General features: G+C 46.1%; 1 protein-coding gene across 2 annotated transcripts in view; it reads right to left on the bottom strand.

Annotated features, from left to right (window-relative positions):
* pea (ATP-dependent RNA helicase pea) overlaps positions 1 to 23,300 on the bottom strand; it is a 274,698-nt gene that overhangs the window by 23,343 nt on the left and 228,055 nt on the right. For both annotated transcript variants that reach the window (XM_068386568.1, XM_068386562.1), the window contains exon 11: positions 4,662 to 4,865. In XM_068386568.1, the coding sequence (XP_068242669.1) occupies positions 4,662 to 4,865 (204 nt within the window). The remainder of the gene's footprint in view (positions 1 to 4,661; positions 4,866 to 23,300) is intronic.

Raw genomic sequence — 23,300 nt, 5'->3', positions numbered from 1 at the left:
TTCTCAGGCACCGAGATATCGTGGGAGAGTTGAAAGCCTGCTAAGGTGCATGCCCACCAGTCCAACCAGGAGGCCACATTGATGATGTCCTGAGACATGTTCTCCATCATAGTGGCCTCTGCCTGTGAGAAGACCACTGGGGCAGTAAGGATCCTGTCATCCGTGCTGCCCTGGCTCAGAGCCGCAACGGCTTCTTCCATTGTCCGAGGCCCCGCAGGAAGCCCGTCTGGCACATAAAATTTCTTCTGGGTCCTTAGTCCAGGCAGGAGCTTGAAGGATCCTTGGGCCCTGAGGGAGTTCTTGTATCCAGAGACAAAACGGTTGACATGGTCCATGCCCAGGGACACATTTGGAACCACTAGTAGGATCAAGGATGGTTTCGGCAGTACCGGGTTGTCCACCATCCTACCCAAACCCGAAAGCCAGGCATGCTCTGAGAATGGTTTGGGCTCATCTAGCCTGTGGTGATGCCGTATAAGTGCTAACACTTTCCTGTAAGAGGATGCTTCATCAGGCGAACAGTCTCCAGCATCCACTAAGCCCGTTACCACTTGATCCTCCGTGACGGCTTCTTCATCGATCACGGATGGATCAGTGGGGGCGGTCGAATCCCTGGCATCCGGCCGGCTCGACGGAGCGGCTATCCCCATCACGGATGGAGCCCTCGAGGAGGTAGCCGTCATGGGTCTACCTCCTCCCGGAGGAATCCGTGGTGAGTGACTACCCTGCTGTGCCAGCAGCTGCATCCGATGCCTGGATGGAGCAGGTGAGACTTTGGGCATGGGAACCATGCTCTGGGCTGAGCCAGCGGCTGCCTCCACTGAACGGATGGAGCCGGTGACTTGCCGGGCAAGGGCAAGGGAAAGTTATTGTGCCAACGGCTGCATCCGAAGCGTGGACGGACCCGAAGAGACACTGGGCAAAGGCACGGTAGCGGCTCCAGCAGCCGCCGAGGCAGGCACTGGAGCGGCAAGAGCCCTGTTCGACCCGCAAGGGGGAAAAACTATTTTACCTAATTTTGCCCTCTTCTTTTTGGAACTCTTCTTCTTCTTGATCTTTTTCTTAGCCACTTTGGCCTTCTTCCTAGACGGGCCTGAGTTCGAGCTCGACTTCTTCCCTTTCGACTTCTTTTTCTTCATCTCCTGGTCGCTGGAGTCTTCCGACGATGAAGATAAAGAAGAAGAGGAGCTATCCGAGGCCCCTGAATCCTCTCCCACCAACAAGGGGGCTTGCAATTGTGGTACCGGGGTGACGGGTTGCATAAAATCAGGACGTAGCACAACAGAAGGCGCCAGAGGCGTGAGCAGTGACCCACGTGAGGCAAACAAGCCAAAAAACTCTTCGTCTTGCCGCATAGGTGACCTGAAGGGTATCCTTGGCGCCGTCCACACAATGGAATCGGGGTCAGAAGAGCACGTGGCTCGTTTTTCCTGTCTTGGTCGCCCCCTGAAGTCGCTGTACCTGAAAAACACTGCCACGGTGGTGGGGAAGGAGCAGGTGTTCCTGATCTCCTCCATACCGGATCCTCACTCGAGACGTGTCATGCGGGCACCAGAACCTCGTCTACAGAAAGCACTCCCGTAACAACAGCAGACTCCTCACTCGTCTGCGTAGGCACAGTGCAATTTGGTTTATTAAAATCAGACTCATGGGGAACTGCAATGGGCTGTTTCCCCGCAACGGACTTACCTCGTCCCCTACTCTGGTTAGGGGAAGCGGAAGGGGAACCGCTCTCCGAAGGAGCTGAAGGAGACGTTAACGGAGAACCGAGACCAGACTTCCTCAGTGACCGCTTCGATGCCTTCTTTTCCTTGGTGCCGTGCAAGGCCCATTGAAGTTCCGGCCAGGACTCACACTCCGGACATGTGGAAGCAGGCGAGCACACTCTGCCTCGACACGTGGTGCACAACGTGTGCGGATCGCTGTTCACCTTAGAGAGCCATGCCCCGCATGACTTACCGGCCTTGGCACCGGGACAATGGCGTTGGGCTTCCATTAGGGTAACCACAAGCAACACAATTAACACAAGGAAGGGATAGGAACGGGAAAACACAAAGGGAACACGTGGAACACAATGGTGGGTCGGACGGGATGTGAGAGAGAGCGGCGAGATGTTATCTACGCCGCGACCAGAGGCTTACTGGCGACAAAGACCCACTAGCGCACACACGCGCTGACCCCGGGTCGCCTCAGGGAACGTATCCATCCGCCACGGAGGGACCCGACAAGGGAAAACGGGGATAGGGGGGACTGCACAAAATTCTTGGTCGGATAAGGAAGAGATCCCAGATACTTCTAAGAAAGTAGTTCGAGGTAAGTACAGTGTTGGAACAAGTTATATATATATATATATATATATATATATATATATATATATATATATATATGATATATATATATATATATATATATATATATATATATATATATATATATATATATATATATATATATATATATATACTGTATATATATAAATACATATATATATTATAATGTATATATATAGTATATAATATATATATATATATATATATATATATATATATATATATATATATATATATATATATGTATGGATAAATATCAACACAACATAAATAGAAATAAATCTACCTCATACTTGGGATTGAATGCTAGTCCCTAGCTTTTCGATCTCGTGAGATTAAAGCTCTGTTGATGGACCTTGATGCTTATGGAGGTGTAGACCCAAATGGTATTTTTCCTTTGTTTTTTATAAAGACTGCAGATTTCTTAGCTCCAAAGTTATCTGTTATTTTGCGCAAGTTAGCAAGAAGATGAGCTTTTAGCACTTGTTGGAGAATTGGTAATGTTACTCCTCTATGTAAATGTGTTTGTGGTAGCTCAAGTCCCACTGATTACCGCCTAATTTCCATAACTCCTATATTATCTAAAGTTTTTTAACGTCTTCTGGCAAAACGTCTTAATAGATTTACTGAAGGTAATCATCTACTCCTTAGTTTGCAATTTGGGTTTCGTAAAGGCCTTGAAGCATGTGATGCCCTTCTTACAATCTCCAATGCTGTACAGAAATCCCTTGATTATGGTCAGGAATTTTGTATGATTGGCCTTGATTTTAGTGCTGCCTTTGACCGTGTTAATCATGAGGCACTTGTTTTCAAACTCAAACAGCTGGGAGTGGGTGGGTCGTTTCTTAGCATTACAGTATTATTGATTTTTTAATTAATAGATCTCAAAGAGTTGTGGTTGATGGGCACCATAGTGAGTATAGTTATGTGATATCCAGTGTTCCACAGGGCAGTGTTCTTGGCCCATTACTTTTCATACTATATACACATGACATGTGGTTTGGCCTAGAAAACAAGCTTGTTGCATATGCAGATGATGCTACTCTCTTTGCATCAATTCCATCCCCTGAACGTAGATCTGGGGTTGGTGAATCCCTCAATAGAGATTTAGCTAAAATTAGTGCATGGTGCAAATTATAGGGTATGAAGTTGAATCCTAACAAAACTCGAAGTATGATTGTTAGTAGGTCAAGGACGGTGGCTTCTCAAAATCTGGATCTCAGCATTGATAATGTTTCTTTAAATTTGTATGACTTAAAATTTTAGGTGTGATTCTCGACAGCAAATTTACTTTTGAGAAACACATTAGGTCTGTGTCTTCTTCAATTGCACAAAAAATTGGCTTATTGAGAAAGTCTTACAAGATTTTCGGTGATCAATCTATTCTGAAGAAGTGTTTTAATTCTTTCATTCTACCTTGTTTTGAGTATTGTTCTCCTGTCTGGTGTTCAGCTGCTGATTCTCATCTTAATTTGTTGGACAGAAACTTACGGAATATTAAATTTCTTATTCCTGATCTAGATATTAATCTTTGGCACCGTTGTTCAATTAGTTCTTTATGCATGTTGCATAAGATTTTTCATAACTCGACCATCCTTTACATTCAGATCTCCCTCGACGATTCTTTCCTGTTCGTAATACTAGGCAGGCAGGTAATTCTAATAGCCAGGCCTTCTCCATCATGAGGCTCAATACTACACAGTATTCTAGAAGTTTTATTCCAGCCGTTACCAAGTTGTGGAGTAATCTTCCTAATCAGGTAGTTGAATCAGTACAACTTCAAAAGTTTAAAGTTGGAGCAAATGTTTATATGTTGACCAGGCTGACATGCGTTTTTATAGTATATATATGACATATCTGTTTTTGACATTGTTAATAGTTTATATAGGACATATCTGTTTTGATGCTGTTACTGTTTTTAGAATGATATATTGTTAATTTATTCTCATCATTTATTCATTTCCTTATTTCCTTTCCTCACTGGGCTATTTTTCCCTATTGGAGCCCTTGGGCTTATAGCATCTTCCTTTTCCAACTAGGGTTGTAGCTTGGCTAGTAATAATAATAATAATAAAGGCCAGGTCGCTTCCAACCATGCCACGAGAGGCCTTAAAAGAAGTTGGAACCTAACTACTAATCTGCTGTTCGGGATTTACCTGGCGAGACACCAGTCTCTTACCAGCGAGTTTTCCCCGACTTCCCGGCCCACCAGGTGACATAATTGATAGTAATTCATTCAAATTACCCCTAATGAGTCAATAGGAAGGTCAAAACATCCAACCTAAACATAACACACAGGTTCACTAAACTACAGTAATATAACTTCCTTACCTATCCATAATGCCCAAAAGCTGCTTCCTCACGTCCTGAGCCCTTTTCAAAGTCCGCATCTGAACAAAATTCTCATAACACCAAGCATTGGAAAATTTATTGTTCTTCCAAGAGTTATATACTGCAAGTAGTGTCAAATGGTCACCCTCAGCCTGGTTAAACTTAGCCTTTTTCTGGTCAGCTAAGGCTTGTTTTTCCTTTGGTCTGAAAGGCAAAATATTTCATTGAGTTTAATGTTTTTTGTACAGAATGAACACAGCAGTATTCAAGAAAAGCCATATTAAGGAACTGAAAATAAACAAAGAAAAAATATAATTCAAATGACAGAATGTATTTTTTCAATACTTACCGGGAGTCAAAGATATCTACAAAATGCGAGCTTCTCAAGTTTGAAATAAAATATAAAATTTCTCTCTAACCCTATATCTCCCCTCTTGGGACCAACTAGCATGGCATCACACTTATACTGCTGGACAAATATTGAACTCAGAGGTTCTAATGAACTTTGCTGTTTAAATCACACCATCAAAGTCATTACAAAACTGTCATCAGGCCCTGTCATTCATAGTAGTTAAGCAAAAGATACATCAGCAAATGTTGAAAAACTTCAAATAATTGATGAACCTTTAATGACAATCCCAGATCACAGATCACCTATTTCCTTATCATCGTCATCATCATACATATACCAAGGCACTTCCCCCTATTTTGGGGGTAGCCAACATCAAACAAATAAAAAAAAACGGACCTTTCCTCCCTACGTTCCTCCCAGCCTGACAAGGGACGCAACCGAGTTCGGCTGGTACTGCCAGGGTGCCACAGCCCACCCTTCCCTGTTATCCACCACAGATGGAGCTTCATAACGCTGAATCCCCTACTGCTGCTACCTCCGTGGTCGTCCAAGGCGACCGGAGGAAGCAGCAGGGCCTACCGGAACAGCGTCACAATCGCTCACCATTCATTCCTATTTCTAGCACACTCTTGCCTCTCTCACATCTATCCTCCTATCACCCACAAATTTCTTCACTCCATCCATCCATCCAAACCTTGGCCTTCCTCTTGTACTTCTCCCATCAACTCTTGCATTCATCACCTTCTTTAGCGGACAGCCATTTTCCATTCTCTCAACATGGCCAACCCACCTCAGAACATTTATATCCACTCTAGCTGCTAATTCTTTTCTTAAATCCGTTCTCACCCTCAATACTTCGTTCCTAACCTTTCTACTTGAGATACACCAGCCATACTCCTCCGACACTTCATCTTAAACATTCAATTTCTATCTCTCCGTCACTTTCATTCCCCACAACTCCGATCCATACATCACAGTTGGTACAATCACTTTCTCATACAAAACTCTCTTTACATTCAAGCCCAACCCTCTATTCTTTACCAATCCCTTCACTAGCCCCAACACTTTGCATCCTTCATTCACTCTCTGACGTACATCTGCTTTCACTCCACCATTTGCTGCAACAGCAGACCCCAAGTACTTAAACTGATCCACCTCCTCAAGTAACTTTCCATTCAACATGACATTCAACCTCGCACCACTTTCCCTTCTTGTACATCTTACCCTATTCTTACCCACATTAACTCTCAACTTCCTTCTCTCACATATCCTTCCAAATTCTGTTACTAATCGGCCAACCTTCTCTTCCGAGTCTGCAACCAGCACAGTATCATCCACAAACAACAACTGATTTACCTCCCATTCATGATCATTCTTGTCTACCAGTTTCAATCCTTGTCCAAGCACTTGAGCATTCACCTCTCTCACCACTCCATCAACATAAAAGTTAAACAACCATGGTGACATCACACATCCCTGTCTCAGCCCCACTCTCACTTCAATTCCTATCCTAACACATGCATTACTACCTTTGTAGAAACTTTTCACTGCTTGCAACAACCTTCCACCAATTCCATATAACCTCATAACGTTCCACATTGCTTCCCTATCAACTCTATCATACGCTTTCTCCAGATCCATAAACGCAACATACACCTCCATACCATAGCTAAATATTTCTCGCATATCTGCCTAACTGTAAAAATCTGATTCATACATCCCCCACCTCTTCTAAAACCCCCCTGTACTTCTAAAGATTGCATTCTCTGTTTTATCCTTAATCCTATTAATCACTACTCTACCACACACTTTTCCAACCACACTCAACAAACTAATACTCCTTGAATTACAACACTCATGCACATCTCCCTTACCCTTATGTAGTGGTACAATACATGCACAAACCCAAACTACTGGTACCATTGACAACACAAAACACATATTAAACAATCTCACCAACCATTCAAGTACAGTCACACCCCCTTCCTTCAACATTTCAGCTCTCACACCTTCCATACCAGGTGCTTTTCCTACTCGTTTCATCTTGTGCTCTCCTCACTTCCTCTCTTGTGATCTCTCTCTCATTCTCATCTCCCATCACTGGCACCTCAACACATACAACAGCAATTATATCTGCCTCCCTATTATCCTCAACATTCAGTTAACTTTCAAAATATTCCGCCCACCTTTTCCTTGCCTCCTCTCCTTTTAACAACCTCCCTTCCCATCTTTCACTGTCTCTTCAATTCTCAAACTAGCCTTCCTTACTCTCTTCACTTCTTTCCAAATCTTCTTATTCTCTTCATATGAACGACCCAATCCTTGACCTCACCTCAGGTCAGTCACCCTCTTTGCGCTTTACTTCCAAATTTTTCTCACTATACCTTTCATACTTCTCTATACTATTACTCTGCAGCCATTCTTCAAATGCCTTCTTTTTCTCTTCCACTTTTACCTTCACTCCTTCATTCCACCATTCACTGCCCTTCCTCATGCTGGCTCCAACAAACTTCTTGCCACACACATCACTTACAATCCCAACAAAATTTTCTTTTACTAACTTCCACTCCTCTAAATTACCAATTTCTCTTACTTTCACTCTGTCATATGCCATTTTCAACCTTTCTTGATATTCACTTTTTACCTCCGATTTTATTAACTCTTCAACCCTCACTAGCTCCCTTTTACATCCCCCCACTCTATTCCCCACTCTTTTGCTACAACTAATTTTCCTTCCACCAAAAAATTATCAGACATACTGTTAGCCATACCCCTAAATACGTACATGTCTTTCAATCTTCCAAACATTCTTTTAGTCATCAACACATAATCCATTACGCCCTTTCTACCACTCTTCCATTTGCCACTCTTACCCATTTATACTTGTTTTTATCTTTCTTTTTGAAAAAGCTAAAACTTATCACCCTCTCTTGCTCAACACATATCTACCAGTCTCACCACTCTCATTTTCACCTGGTACGCCATACTTCCTTATATACATATAAATGCCTTTTGTATTTCAGCCTTGAGAAAGAAAGTAATAGTATTCATAATTATATATCAGAAAATACAGAACATTCAGTTTCTGGTTGAGAATCCTTTACCTAAGATTCCTTGAATTTCAGAATATCCCTATAATGACGGGTTCACATATCTCACTTCATTCTACGAAAATTACACAATATCTTTGTTGATTTCCTTACTTAAAAGAGCTTAAAAAGCTTAAAGTAGGTTTGTGTGCAAAGTACATTATTATTATGCGATAAAAGATTTTTTGTAAGATGTAATATTTGTCAATTTTTACAAACTGGGAACTTCGTAAGTTTTTTCCCTTGCTAATTTTAAAACATAATACATTACTTTCATTTTGTGAGCTATTAAGAGGCTTTAGATATAACCTATGTCTAATCTAAGCAATTCATTTATAAAGGGAAGGAAAACGTTAAATGGCGGGTAGCAACATCAGAAAAATGACAAATTTGGAAATATGTATTTTTCTTGACTATACAAACCTGGAGCTCTTTAGAGTGGAGATATATTTTGGCGATAGCTAAAACCAGCCTTTAAGTTTTTATAAGGAGTAATTATACTACGCTAGTTAGCAAGGGGGAGTGGGGGAGCAGACCAATTACCCCGCTCACACCTGCACCGGTATACAACCGTCACATTGCAATTGCGGTAAGACCAGCCTTTATGGTTTTTATGAGGAGTAATTACCCTCTGCTAGTTAGCAAGGGGGAGCGGGGGAGTAGACCAATCACGCCGCTCACACCTGCACCGGTAAATAACCGTCACATTGCAATTGCTGTAAGACTTCCGGAGGAAGGTGGTGGTAGGACCAGTACAGTATGTGTAAAGAAATTGTTTTATATAGTTAGGAAAAATACAAATTATTTCCAAATTTGTCATTTGTTCCTACACTATATACAAACCATTACGCTCTTTACAGTGAAGACTCACTCCATGGTGTCTGGAAGTCCAAAAACCACCTGGCTGGTGACTGATACGGGGTTTATACTCTTTACTTTGCACGAGCTGTTTAGAGTTCATCCTGACTCCTTGTTAACCCTTGTGGTTAACAGACTGAGCAATCTGTGCTAGGTGTAAAAATTCAGCAATGTGATTTGACCAGGTATGCGTAATTCTAGAGCTAAACTCCGCTCTAAACTTCGACATTGCCCGACTCCCCCTCGTTTGGAGGATGGGGACACAGCAAATATATATCCATATATTAGGTTACACAAGGGACGATGGTATCTACCTGCAGTTAGCAGGGGTCAGCTTGCAGAGTTCCTCGGATGCTGAGCAATAAGAGAGAGGAGAATGAAACAAGAAGTGGCCAGTCACTTAAACATCCATTCTAGACTTGCTTGCAGGAAACATCTGCCCTCAACCAACTCCTACTTATCTTACAATGGAGCTGAGGTGTTATGGACTATATCTTTGTGCCGCCACCACAGGACCTATGACAAACGCATCAAGGTTCCTGTGGGTTATGTCTTGCAGGTAGTGGGCGACGAGCGTGGTTTACCGTTTCCACAGGGCTGCTTGAAGCACTTGCGTCACAGAGAAATTCTTCTTAAACTCCAGGGACGTGCTGATGGCCCTGAAGTTGTGAGCTTGGGGTCGATGACCGGAAGGTGAGGAGCCTGGTTGAATGGTCCTATCGATGGCCTATCTGATCCAGGAAGAGATGGAGTTCTTTGTGGCCTTCTTATTACTCTTCCCGAGTTCACAAAGAGCCTGCTGATCTGAGGTATTTCCTCAGCACCCTTATAGGGCAGAGAAACAGCTGACCTGGATCATCAGTTACAGACCGGAGACTCTCAATCCCGAAGGGTCCGAATCTACTGTCGGATTTTGAGTCTTAGCCACAAACTCAGGGACGAAACTGAGTGTCACCTCCTGCCCTCCCCTAGAATGGGTGATGTTGTAGGAAAGACCATGTAGCTTGCTGACTCTTTGCAGAGGCCAGTGCTAACAAGAAAAGTCTTCAGTGTCAAGTCCGGATCTGACCCTTGACAAAGAGGTTCATAAGGCACTCCTTTCAGGCAATGTAGTACTTTTACCACATTTCAAGAAGGAAGTCTAACTTCCAGCAGAGGGCACGTGCATTCAATGTTCCATGTGAGGAGAGACAATTCCATCGAGGAAGAAATGTTAACTCAGTTCAGTCTGATGTCAAGGCTCAAGGGCAAACAATAGCCTTTGACCGTTGACACTGTGCAGAGTTTTTACTCCATGAGGTATAACAGAAACTCCACTATCATTGGGATAGAGGTACTGAGAGGTTTGATACTCCATCCACGACACCAACCACATAAGACGGACCACTTTGCCTGATATATGGCAGCAGACCACTCCCGGAGGTATCCTGCCATTCTCTTTGCAACTGGCCTTGAAAAGCCTCTGCTTTCTGAGGAATTCCTGAATAACCTTCAAGCGTGAAGACGAAGTGATGGGATTGCTTGGTGGGAAATCTTCACTTGTGGTTGTCTGAGTAGATTGAAAAGTGGAGGGAGTGCAGAATATCCAGGAACTATTCTCCATGTTGCCACAGCCAAGCTATTAAGGTCATCCAGAGATCTTGAGATGTCCTGACCTTGTTTAGAAGCCTCCTTACTAGGAAGAAGGGGGCAAATGCATATATGTGCAGACCATCCCACTGACGTTGGAAGGCCTCCTGCCAGACTGCCTGTGGGTCCACTACTGGGCCGCAGTAAACCAGTAGTTTCAGGTTCAGGTACATAGCAAATAGGTTGATTGTAGGCAAACCCAACAAAGTCAAAACTTTATTGCCTATTTGTTGTTTCAAAAACCAATAGGAGCCTACCATCTGAGTACTCCTACTCAGATTCTACGCCAGCACATTCTTCTCGCCCGGGATGCTACTGAGTTGTCTTCCGTCCATCTGAGGATTTCCACAGCTAGCTGGCAAAGGAGCTGTGAAAAAGTACCTCATTGCTTGTTTATGAGTGACACTACTGTGGTATTCATCAGCACTATGGAGTGCCCTGAAAGGAGCTGATGGAATTACTTGTGGGCCAGAAAAGCTGCCCTCATTTTAAGGAGGTTTATGTGACACTGTTGCTCAGCATCTGACCAGAGTCCTGATACCGTGAGGTGGAACAGGTGAGCTCTCCACCCTTCTCTTGAAGCATTTGTGAAGAACAACAATTAAAGGGGAGGAGAGAGAAGGTCTACTCCCCTGAGTAGGTTGGTGCCTGACACCCACCAACTCAGATCTGTTTTGCTTTGATCCTATCAGCACCAAGGTGTTCAGAGGGTTTAGGTGTTGAGAAAAAAAGGTCTTCAGCTGCCATTGTAGAGAGCGAATACAAAGGCAACCGTTGGAGACAATTTCTTCAAGGAGGTTAGGTACCCCAGAAGCCTCTGCCACAGAACTGCTGGTAAAGCATCCTGCGAAAGAAACGGGTGCGCCACCTGCTTCATTCTCTCTACTCGCTCTTTGGACAGGAATACTTTGCCTAGTTTGGCCATCATCCTAATTCATAGATATACTATACTTTGCGTGGGTTGCAAGACAATTTCTCGTAATTTACCACAATCCCCAGATCCTGGCAAAAGGCGAGAAGTGTATCTCAACGGATAGGAAGAGTCTTCCTCAAGTCCGTTAGAGCTAGTCAATCTTCTAGATAACGAAGAAGACAAATGCCATTTTTGTGAGCCCAGGTGGACACTAGGATGAAGATCCGAGTGAACACCTGAGGTACTGTAGATAGGCCAAAAGCACTGGTATATCTTTCCACTTAGCATGAATCTCAGGTACTTCCTTAAAAATGGATGAATATGAATCTGGAAGTACGCATCCCTGATGTCTATCGATATCATGAAGTCCTCTGGTCTGATAGCCTGTCTGACTGCATAGGCCATCTCCATCTTGAACAGAGTCTGCTGGGTAAACTCATTCAGAGCCGAGATGTCAATGAATGGCCTCAAGCCTCCAGACGCCTTTTCTACATGAAATAACAGACTACAGAAGCCTGGGACCCCTGGGAGCCCATCCATGACCTCTGGGAGAGCATCCTCCTCTAGCATATTCTGGACTTTGGCCTGAAGGGCCTGTTCCTCTGCAGATCCCTTCACATAAGAACCTGTCATCGTTGGATGGAGGGTCAGAGGAGGGCGAGAGAGCGTGAACAGGACAATGTACAGTCCAGCCTCATTTTTCGCGAGGGTTATATAACAGAGACAGGCGTGATAAGCAAAAATTCGTGAATGCATGTTGCCCCAGGGTGGGTTAACTCCTAACCTAACAACTCACTGCCATTGCCTACGCTCTGATAATTAACCCACTAAGTACTACCTAAAATTGTTTATTCTTGGTTTCTATCACAGTATAGTTGTTGCTATCTAGTAATACTGTATGATATTTGCTGATACTGTAGTGTATATTACTGTTCTACACTACTATCTCTACAATAAAGCTTAACTGTACTGTAAGTGTTCGCTGTTTTCGTTCGGACGACATGACTCATCGCACACATAGCATACATTTACAGCAAACAATATTACTGTAATTCTGTACTGTACAATATGTATACAGTACAATTCAAGATTTACTAAGTGCGTTGTAATATATTTCATAAGACAACCTCTAACCATTTTCGTACAAAGTCTTCATGTCACTGGATACTACAATGCAATTGGTTCTTATTAACTAGTTCCTAGGATTCAATTTCGATTAGGCTCTTTCCCAGTTCCCCGAATTCATGTCCACTACGCAGCAATGTTGAAACATGGTAGAATTCCAGATGCTTGTCTCTTGCCCAGTAATCCAACATCTACAGTTACCCAGTAATAATATTTCTCACATCTTGTACTCCAATGGGTTAAAAAATTAAAAGATAATAATAAAAGTATCATTAGTTACGTTATAATCATTGAGTAAATGCGTATAGCCACAATAAGAACCGAACAAAAAACAGCTGTTTTGCTTGTATTTCAATCATCATACATACACAGTAGTTTGGAAGGATTGACTTAACAACATATGTATGCTTACATATTCTCAATGACAAATATGTATGCAAATATTGTTGAAAACTCACATAGTTTAATTTTTATGGTTTCTTAAACAGAAATACAGCTTATTTCATAAATCAAAAACATAAATACCTTAGTAATAATTGTTTCATTTAGTAGTAATAATTGTTTCATTTAGAGAAACTTTAACAAAAACACAATATTTGCATACACCAGCTGATATATATATAGTCTCTCTCTCTCTCTCTCTCTCTCTCTCTCTCTCTCTCTCTCTCTCTCTCTCTCTCCAATTTTTAAACCTATACATTCTAGAAAGGAGAAGAGAACGCTACATGATAATACAAGCATGGAAGCAAATAGAAGGAATTACTGAAAATATCATGGAGGTAAAAATATCAGAAAGAGCAAGCCGAGGTAGATTAATAGTGCCAAAAACTATACCAGGAAAACTAAGGAAGGCGCACAGGACATTAATCCACTACGTACCAGTATCGATAATGCAGCGACTATTTAATGCGCTGCCAGCTCATCTAAGAAACATATCAGGAGTGAGCGTAGATGTGTTTAAGAATAAGGTCGATAAATACCTAAGATGCATCCCAGACTATCCAAGACTGGAATATGCAAAATACACCAGAAGATGCATTAACAACTCCCTGACGGATATACACGGTGCCTCACACTGAGGGACCTGGGGGAACCCAAACATAGAATAAGGCAATAAGGCTCTCTCTCTCTCTCTCTCTCTCTCTCTCTCTCTCTCTCTCTCTCTCTCTCTCTCTCTCTCTCTCTCTCTTTTTTCTGGAAATTAATAGATCAAGTAATAATTGTTTCTTTTAGGAAGTACGAAATATCATTCAGTAGCATGCCTTAATAATAAGGGAGCTATTTGATCCGAAAATTGAGGTTACCAACGGCAGACAACTCAGGGTTAATTAGCATATGTGGAAAGTATTGCCCATTTTTCACTTTACTGTTCAGACCTCAGTGCTCAGAGAAGAAAAATAAAAGAATTGCGGCAACCATACAAAGAGGAAAAAAGAATACACTGAAATAGGAAAAGTTCTACAGTATTTAATGAAGAAGGAATAGGAAAAAAGAATACGTATATCAGATGTGGAAAAAAGGGAGAAGAAAATAAAAGAACTAGAATAAAGAAAAAACTATGGTGCCGATGGTAAGGCGATGTGGCAGGATGTCACAAGAACAACCCCCGCACCCTTGGATCACTCTAACTGACAATAGTCTCCTCAACACAAACTTTCCCCTTACTTTATCAGCAATGGGACTCTTGGACAAAATGGACATAAAAACAAAACATAACCTTAAAACTATATTCTCAAAAAACTAACAGTTGAAACTAGAATCAACAGCATCCACAAACTTAACACTAAATATACAATAAACACCATTCAAATAAACAAAAAAAACCCTAACAAACTTAAATTACACCGCACACCAACACCAAAAATAAATATATCTTTTATGGGACACCAACACCGTCCTCAACACAAAGCCGAACTGTCTTTTACGGCAAACTACCACTATCACAGCTTTGTGGTCAACAGTCCACTGGGTGGCAATTTGCCACAACTGCCTCGCTGATTAGGGTGGTAGTTATAATCATCATCATCATCATCATCAATCGAAATCTTAATAAACATGCCAGGTCATCAACGGTTGTGCAGTCCAAAAGAGCAGTACTGTACAAACAAAATCAATTACAGGCCAGTTCATGAACAGTCTATTCCACAAAAAATTCTCTCTCAAAGGAGGAATTACGGCTCAAAAAAATAATTAATCACTTCCACGCTGGTTGAATCAAATAAAGTAAACCCAGCATTCAAACACACAACTGCCTCTAGCAGCAGTCAAATAAAAAAGCCATTCACCACTGTCGTAACCTGGCTAAAAACATAAACAAACAATCTCATTTATACCAACAGTCTTTCTCACAACAAACAATCAATGTACACACTCTCTCTCTCTCTCTCTCTCTCTCTCTCTCTCTCTCTCTCTCTCTCTCTCTCTCTCTCGATTGATCAATAAAAATAAAACAAAAATTCATCCTCCACATTCCTCCCCCCCTTACTTTGCCAAATCCTTCTCACACAACACTTACATTATTTTTTCCATTACCCAGTCGCAATCGGGAACGGGACCTCTGCTCCGAGTAACTGGGCCTTCATACACTCTCTCATTCACTTCTTTCTTCCTTATCACAATCATTCGCTACATGAACACTATTCCTATTTAAATCCCTATCATCTAATATATCATGCACTATCCCATCTACCTTACTATCATCTGGCCCTAAAATCTCACTTATTTCCGTCAGCAATTCATCCATTTCATCCAAACCATTTTCTACATTAATAAAAGTTTCATTCATACTACTTATCATTCTCCTATCTCTCACTCTCGCATTCGTCATACTTTCTTTTACATCATCTAATGAAAAACCACACACACTATAGTTATTATTCACACTCAGCCATGATTCATCTGTATTAATACATTTATCTTCCACACTCACTTGTACATTTACACTCTTGTCATACTTATTTATATTCTCGCTCTTACCTATAAAATTTCTCCTTCTTTCTTCCTTCCTCACTTAAAAGCTCTTGTATTCTTCCTTTTCATATATTCTACTAACACCAACTGTTTACCCTCTAGACCTAATTCCTCATACATACTAGGTTCACACTTGTTCCTTTTCAACCATTTACTCATCCCATTCTCACAAACATTGTTCCTATTCCTTCCACACACACAAGAGGGCTCACCCAGCTAAACCCTCTTACACTCTAGTTTCCCGAACATCGTGGCTGACTTCATCCCTTCTTCCTACATACTCTTACTACATGCCCATCTGCACCACATTCAGTACATTTACCCCGCAGCTCCTTGCACATTCTAGCATAATGACCATCCTTACCACAATTACCACAAATCACATTCATACGATTACTACGACATCCACTCGCTATGTGCCCAGTCACACCACACCGATAACATTTTACCCCTTTCTCTTTCTTGCACTCGCTAATTCTATGCCCTACCTCACCACATCCAAAACAAGCACCTAGAGCCCATCTACATTCATTCTTCTTACGTACCACTTTCCCACACCTATAACACTTCTCTTCATGGATACAACTACCTGGCCTACCTTGCTGTGCACTAGCACTCCTATCCCTCCAAACCTGATTCCCTTGCCTAAAACCTTCATTTGTCCTTACAGGTATTCCCACATTACTCGCCCTAACACTCCTATCTACTACACTATCAGCTACCCTCGTCAGTCCTCTCATAACAGCATCTCTAAAAATGACAAATTCGAAGATAATTTGTATTTTTCCTAACCATACAAACCTTAGCTATTTACAAAGGGTTATTACTTTTAGCGTAGCTGAAATGGCGAGCCATTAGAATTTAACGAGGGTGTATTACCCCCGCGCTAGTTAGCGGGGGGTAGGGGAGTGGTAGCTAGCTACCCCTCCTCCCCCTCACACACAGGTGAATACTCACTTTCACTTAGAGGTAGGACTTGTCTTGGGGGACAGGGCTGGCGGGCAAATATGTGTAAATAGCTAAGGTTTGTATGGTTAGGAAAAATACAAATTATCTTCGAATTTGTCATTTGTTCCGTAACCGAAATACAAACCACGCTATTTACAAAGGGTGACTTATCCCTTAGGAAGGGTGGAAAGTCCCCAGCCATACTGGCTTTGGCTTTACCCGGGGACTCAGAATCCGAGTGAGTCGCACTCGAGAAAAGGAGTCCCTGCACCTCACAAGTTCCTTGCACCGCAAGGAACCATGTGGCCTACGTAAGCTTGTGTGTGAAGGAAGAAGTGTGACCCGTCTTAGGCAGTTGACCTGGAGTTCCAGAAGGAACTCTGGGTTAGGACGTTCCCAATACCACCTCGTCAGGGTATGGGGGACGCGACAGTATTGACTCAATACTCGGAACACAAGGAAGCATGGTTTACCTGCAGAGGTTCGAGGTCAGCTATGCAGAGACCAGGATGCTGCTTCCCCGTAGAGGGGATGATGAAGAAAGAAGTAAGGGCCAGACATACTTCTTTCGTTCATGCAGACTAAAACCTGATAACAATGCCCTCAACCTTCTGCTACCTGTCCAAAAAGGAGCCTGAGGTTAGACCAGCTGTTGTGTAGCCACCACAGAGCGATAGAAAACGTATCGAGACTCCTGTGGGTCACGCCCTGCAGGAAGCGGGCTGCGAAGGTCATCAGACGCTTCCAGACTCCAGCTTGTAGCACCTGCGTCACAGAGTAGTATTACTCGAAGGCGAGGGACGTTGCGATGTATCCAACATCGTGCTGTAGGGCGACGTGACGGGGGAGGGTCTGAAGACAGGTCGAGATGAATGTCCTTGAGTCCGGGCTGAAGAGGTATACTGGTGACTCTCCCCCCATGTCCTCCTTGTGTTCCCAAATCGGCTGCAACTGAGGCCAAACTGCAGCTGTTCCCAGCGCTAACCTCTCGATTCCTGTACTGGCAAGAAAGAGAAGGTCTTGGGACATCAGACACAGAATGGAGACTCGAAATCTTGAATGAATCGGACCGAAGGGTCGGGACCCTCAGATTCTGAGTCTAGCCAACAACTCAGGAGCGAGCCTGAATGTTGCCTTCCCCTCTTCCTTAGAAAGGGGGGGAGTAGTAAGAGACCAAGAAGATTGCTTACACACTGGCCGTGGCCAGAGTGAGCAGAAGACCCAAGGCGGAATACAATCCGAGGCCTGTCGTAAAAGGGTCTTGAGAAGATCTCTTAAAGGACTAAAAGTCCGAGCCATGCTCCAAGTAGGAGGTCTTCCTCCGACTAGGGCAGGGACGATCGTAGCTTCGCATGAGCGAGGATAGATCCAGCGGGCAGGAAGAAGTTATTCCTTTAAGCCTGAAGGTCAGGGAAAGGCTGAGCGACAGGCTTCATTGCCAAGAGCGGAAAGGAGTTTCCTCCCGCCGAAAGGCAATAAGACCGTTATTGCTGGAGAAGAGGCCTCACGGGAAGAGGTATATCTCCCACGGCACCAACCACCTTAGACTCTTCACTTTGCCTGGGAGACCCCTGTGGATGACTATCGCAGATGACGCGACCTCCGTACAGCGACTGTAGCGGGTTGTCTCTTCTAGAGGAGGAAGCGTAGTGTCTCCAGGCATGAAGCCGAAGCGACGCCCCGGTTCGGGAGAGATGTCGCAGTGTGGTTGCTTGAGTAGTCTGCGCCGTGGGAGAAGCTCTCCCGGGAGTTCCGTCAGGGGAAGCAGAGGGTCCAGAAACCGTTCTGCGCATAGTCCCAGTGGAGCTCTCCCATTGAAAGGTTGACAGACAACCTGGTTTTGTTGAGACCCATTGTCCGCAGACAAAAAGGAGGGAAGACGCAGGCGTCGAAGTTGTCCCACCATCACCGGAATGCATCTTGCCAGAGTCTCGGGGTCTGAGACTGGGGGGAAAACTAGCGGAAGCTTGAGGTTCCAAGCTGTCGCGATCAGGTCCCCCAGACCAGCACTTGCTGGTTACCCAAGGTCAAAGACCCCTAGGTACACTCTCTCTATGAGGCTCTGCTCGGATAGTCTGAGAGAAACATTCCCCTGCCTGGAATGAGAGAGCCGATGGTGGAATTGAGAGAATCTCAATCATCCCGGTATCTCTACTGCAAGATGTGAAGGTGTGAAAATGCGTCCCCTGCTGGTTAGCATGAAGTCGACACGCAACGAGGCGACTTGGCAGGAGCGGTAGGATCTGAAGAGGGGCCAGACTAAGGCCCTTAAGCCTGCCTGAATGATGGAGAGGTATCCTTCAGGTCTTGACCATAGGCCTGGACCGGAACATGCCCCCCCCCTTTCCTTTGACGAGTCCGAGAACCGCATCAAGAATGTGGGGAAAGGACGAGAATATCCACTACCATCAAGAGGCTCCATAGGTCAACACCCATTGCAGGTTTAATAGTTCCGCTGGTCCCATAGGGCCAGGGAGTCCGGTTAAACATTGCCTGAAGCCACCGGAACTTGGATCGCCCCACATGGAACTTATCCTGAGGCGACCGTTCGGACTATAAACGGGTCAATGAGGAAAGAAGAACTAGGAAACGTTCCAAGGTAGGGCTGAAAACTCTGCTTGACTGAGAACAGGTACTGCGACTCTCCTCAGTCTTGCCACAGTCAACCGAAAGGAAGACTCGGAGGATGTGGTAACAGAATCTGGCGTCCCCAGGTGGTCACCCATCCAAGTACCGACGTTGCTTAACCTCGCTGGACGGACGAGAAGCGGGGTTTCCAACGTGGTAAGGCGGTTGACTCAATATCATGGCCAGATACTCCAGATGTTGAGGCAGAGGAAGAGAAGGCTCCAAGCAAAATACCATGAGCCCACACTCATGGTCAGCATTCGGAAGCTTTTCCCGGCGCTGAAGAAGGTCGAAACCCGAGCCTACCGGAGTTGACCAGCCCTCCAAACAGCAGAGGAGGCGGAAGTCTGCACCTGAGCGGCCAAGAGGAAGGCAGGGAGAGTTCTCTGGGGAAACAAACCTGCTATGCCACGGCGGGATAGCCACACTGCATCATAAGCAGGAATACTTGCAGTTTAGGCTGAATTCGACGAGCACCCTGGAAGATGGATGGAATGGAAACTGAAAGTACCCGTCCTTCCGATCCAGGGTTAAAGGAGTCCTGTCGCCTCGTTACCAGTCTGATCGATTCTGCTGGTCTACGCTGGCCGAAGTTTGTTCGACAAACTTGATCAGGGCTGAGAGGTCGACTATGGACATCCCCTCTCAGATCCTTCCTTACAAGAAAGGATCGACTGAGGGGGCCGGGGGTGAAGCCGTCGATGATCCTAAGGAAGACCTTCGCCTAAGGTATGGATCATTCTGCCCAACCGGGCAACTCTGCTGATGCTATGGCATAGAGGTTCAGAGACACTGAATTCGCTGACAGAGACGGCAGGCGCGATATCCTTGGCTACTCACAGAGATTGTGCGGGAATGGGCATCGGGAAGCTGTCATTCGGATGAGTAACCTTAAGCATCCTCCCAGCGAAAAAACCTGCAATCCTAGAGTTCGTGAACTCCTTTTAGGACTATGCCCCCCCGGGGGAGTCTCCCGTGCCATCTGTTCCTGACAGGAGGAAACTGCAATTGGACACCTTGTCCCAGTTGTCGTAGCCGATAACTTAGGCCGACGTGGTTGAAAGAAAAGGGAGCTGGAGCCCTGCAGAGTCTGGAAGAAAGCGCCTTGGAGGAGTGAAACCGGAAGTCGATTTACTCCGCACAGCAGATATCTAAGTCTCTGTCCTTGGGCAAAGTCAAAACTCTTCTCAAGGATGGAAGGGTGTCTGAGGTCGTTGACCTCCACAGATGAGACACCCGAAGGAAGCCTTCAGTCAGCGCGTCCAGATGGTACAACATCGAGCTTGTCCGCAAGTAGATACTTAACGACGAAAGGCCAAGGTGCCTGAGCTCGAGAGGAGGAAAGTACCCTTGATCTTCCTGTAGCTTCCTCGAACCAAACCTCGGGCCGTAACCGAGGAGGGAAAGAACCTGGTAAGCTCCCAGAGGAAGAGGTAAGCAGTCACCCCTTGTCCGATGGAGAAATCTTGAACGGAAAGCCCCCCCGCCAAAAATCCTTCCAGGGCGGGAGAAGGAGAGAGTACTCGTGCAGGAGAGGGGACCCTCGAGACCGACCTCTTGGGAACCAACTTCGCCCTGGGGGAAGTCACCACGAAGTCACTCCTCTCTTTCTCTTCAGCGTAGGAGAGACAGCCGCTGGTTTGTTACCCTGGCCGGTGAGTGCTGGTTTCATAACCCTCATTAACGCCCGTGCCAGCGGATCAAACCATGTCTGCTGCTCCAAGGACACAGAGTCCGAAATCCTCGCTAAGGTGAAAGGGATCGGGCGATCCTTTGGAGAGGACACGACGGTTCCTGCCTGAAAAGAAGGTGGGAAGAATGCTGTACTGACCTGTCTTCGTCCTGCACTACCAACCTGTGCTTGGATGGAGGTGATCCCGAGTGCCGCCTAGGAGCACGCGTCCCTGCTGCTACCACCGGCTGTGGAATTCGCCGCGAACTATGGTCGCGCGAGGGCGAACGGTCGCGCAAAGGCGAATGGTCGCACGGGCGCACAGGCGAGTGGTCGCGCGGGCGCGCAAGGCGAGCGGTCGCGCGGGCGAGCGATCGCGCGGGCGCGCAGGCGAGCGATCGCGCGGTCGCGCAGGCGAGCGATCGCGCGGGCGCGCAGGCGAGCGATCGCGCGGGCGCGCAGGCGAGCGATCGCGCGGGCGCGCAGGCGAGCGATCGCGCGATCGCGCGGGCACGCAGGCGAATGGGCGTGAGGGTGGGCAGGTAAATGAACACGTGTTCGAGGCGACGAACGCAAGCGATGGCGTGACGGCGAGGGATCGTGCTGCCGCGTAGGTGAAGAAGCATGCGTAAGCGGGCAATCGTTCAGGGTTGTGCGATGGCGAGCAGCATGCGCAGGTGAATGATCGCGTGAAAGGGTGCGATGGTGATCAGCATCCGCAAGAGGGCGAGCGTTCAGGGTTGTGCGATGAGGAGCAGCATGCGTAAGCGGGCAATCGTGCAGGGTTGTGCGATGGCGAGCAGCATGCGCAGGTGAATGATCGCGTGAAAGGGTGCGATGGTGATCAGCATCCGCAAGAGGGCGATCGTTCAGGGTTGTGCGATGAGGAGCAGCATGCGTAAGCGGGCAATCGTTCAGGGTTGTGCGATGGCGAGCAGCATGCGCAGGTGAATGATCGCGTGAAAGGGTGCGATGGTGATCAGCATCTGCAGGAGGGCGATCGTTCAGGGTTGTGCGATGAGGAGCAGCATGCGTAAGCGGGCGATCATGCAGGGTCGTGCGATCAGCATCCGCAGTTGAGGGTTGCGCGATGGCGATCAGCATCCGCAGTTGAGGGTCGCGCGATGGCGATCAGCATCCGCAGTTGAGGGTCGCGCGATGGCGATCAGCATCTGCAGTTGAGGGTCGCGCGATGGCGATCAGCATCCGCAGTTGAGGGTCGCGCGATGGCGATCAGCATCCGCAGTTGAGGGTCGCGCGATGGCGATCAGCATCCGCAGTTGAGGGTCGCGCGATGGCGATCAGCATCCGCAGTTGAGGGTCGCGCGATGGCGATCAGCATCCGCAGTTGAGGGTCGCGCGATGGCGATCAGCATCCGCAGTTGAGGGTCGCGCGATGGCGATCAGCATCCGCAGTTGAGGGTCGCGCGATGGCGATCAGCATCCGCAGTTGAGCTAGTAGCTGGCGAACCATGTTCCTTCAGAAGTGTTGGAGAACGTTGGCGTGCCAGCTGTAACACACGTGGGCGATCCGGAGATCGCTGGCGAGCTGACGATCGCTGGCGAGCTGACGATCGCTGACGAGCTGATGATCGCTGACGAGCTGATGATCGCTGACGAGCAGAAGGCTACGCGTGGAAGCCTGCGCAAAGAAGAAGAGTCCTTGACCCCGACCTGAACCGAAGTTCTAGATCGCGAGGGCGAACGTGGGCGCACAGGGCACGTAACAGGAACCGCAGGGAAGATCATCTTGAAAGCGCTGACGAACAGGAGAGCGCTGATGAGCAGAAGGGCGCGCAGGGAAACCCTGACACGCAAGGGAAGAACCCCCGTGGGGGCAACCCTTTGCCCCGAAGAGATCGTTGTCCGCCGGGAGACTGATGTCCGTCGGAAGACCGCTGTCCGTCGGGAAGACCGTTGTCCGTCGGGAAGACCGTTGCCCGTCGGAAGACGCGATTAGACTGCTGTCCATCTGCACCAAGACGGAAGATCGAGAAAAAGAAGTTGTAGGCTGCAAACGGAGATTCAAAAAGGCGCCTCAAGCACCCTTATAGGGAGATGAGAGGCCCTTACGACGAGGCGGACGGAGGGCCTTACGGCGAGGGAGGCCAACAGCAACAGCAACAGCAACAGAAGAAACCTCCGAAGAGGAGTCTCTATGAGTGTACTCTCTCGCGAACGAAAGAGAAACACTTCGTGGAAGAGACTGGTCAGCCAGTGACCTAAAAGGGGCAATCCTCCGAAGAGGAGCTCCTGCAGTTGCCCAGCCCCTTGAGCGAAACTGCAGGTGCGACCGCTCAGCACCAAGAGCATAGTCGCACGAAAAAAAGGCAAGAGAAGAACCCCCCAAAAGAGGAAAAGCTCAAGCCTGGACAGGAAAAAACTTCCCTCGGAAGGAAAGTTATCCGCCCAAGGAGGCAAGCCTCCTGACTGTTCTAAAATGAACTGGAGAGCT

This window comes from Palaemon carinicauda, chromosome 1 (genome assembly GCF_036898095.1).
Source record: "Palaemon carinicauda isolate YSFRI2023 chromosome 1, ASM3689809v2, whole genome shotgun sequence".
In the NCBI taxonomy this organism is placed as follows: Eukaryota; Metazoa; Arthropoda; class Malacostraca; order Decapoda; family Palaemonidae; genus Palaemon; species Palaemon carinicauda.
Note: the sequence above shows the minus strand (reverse complement) of the source record. Positions and strands in the feature narration are given on the sequence as shown.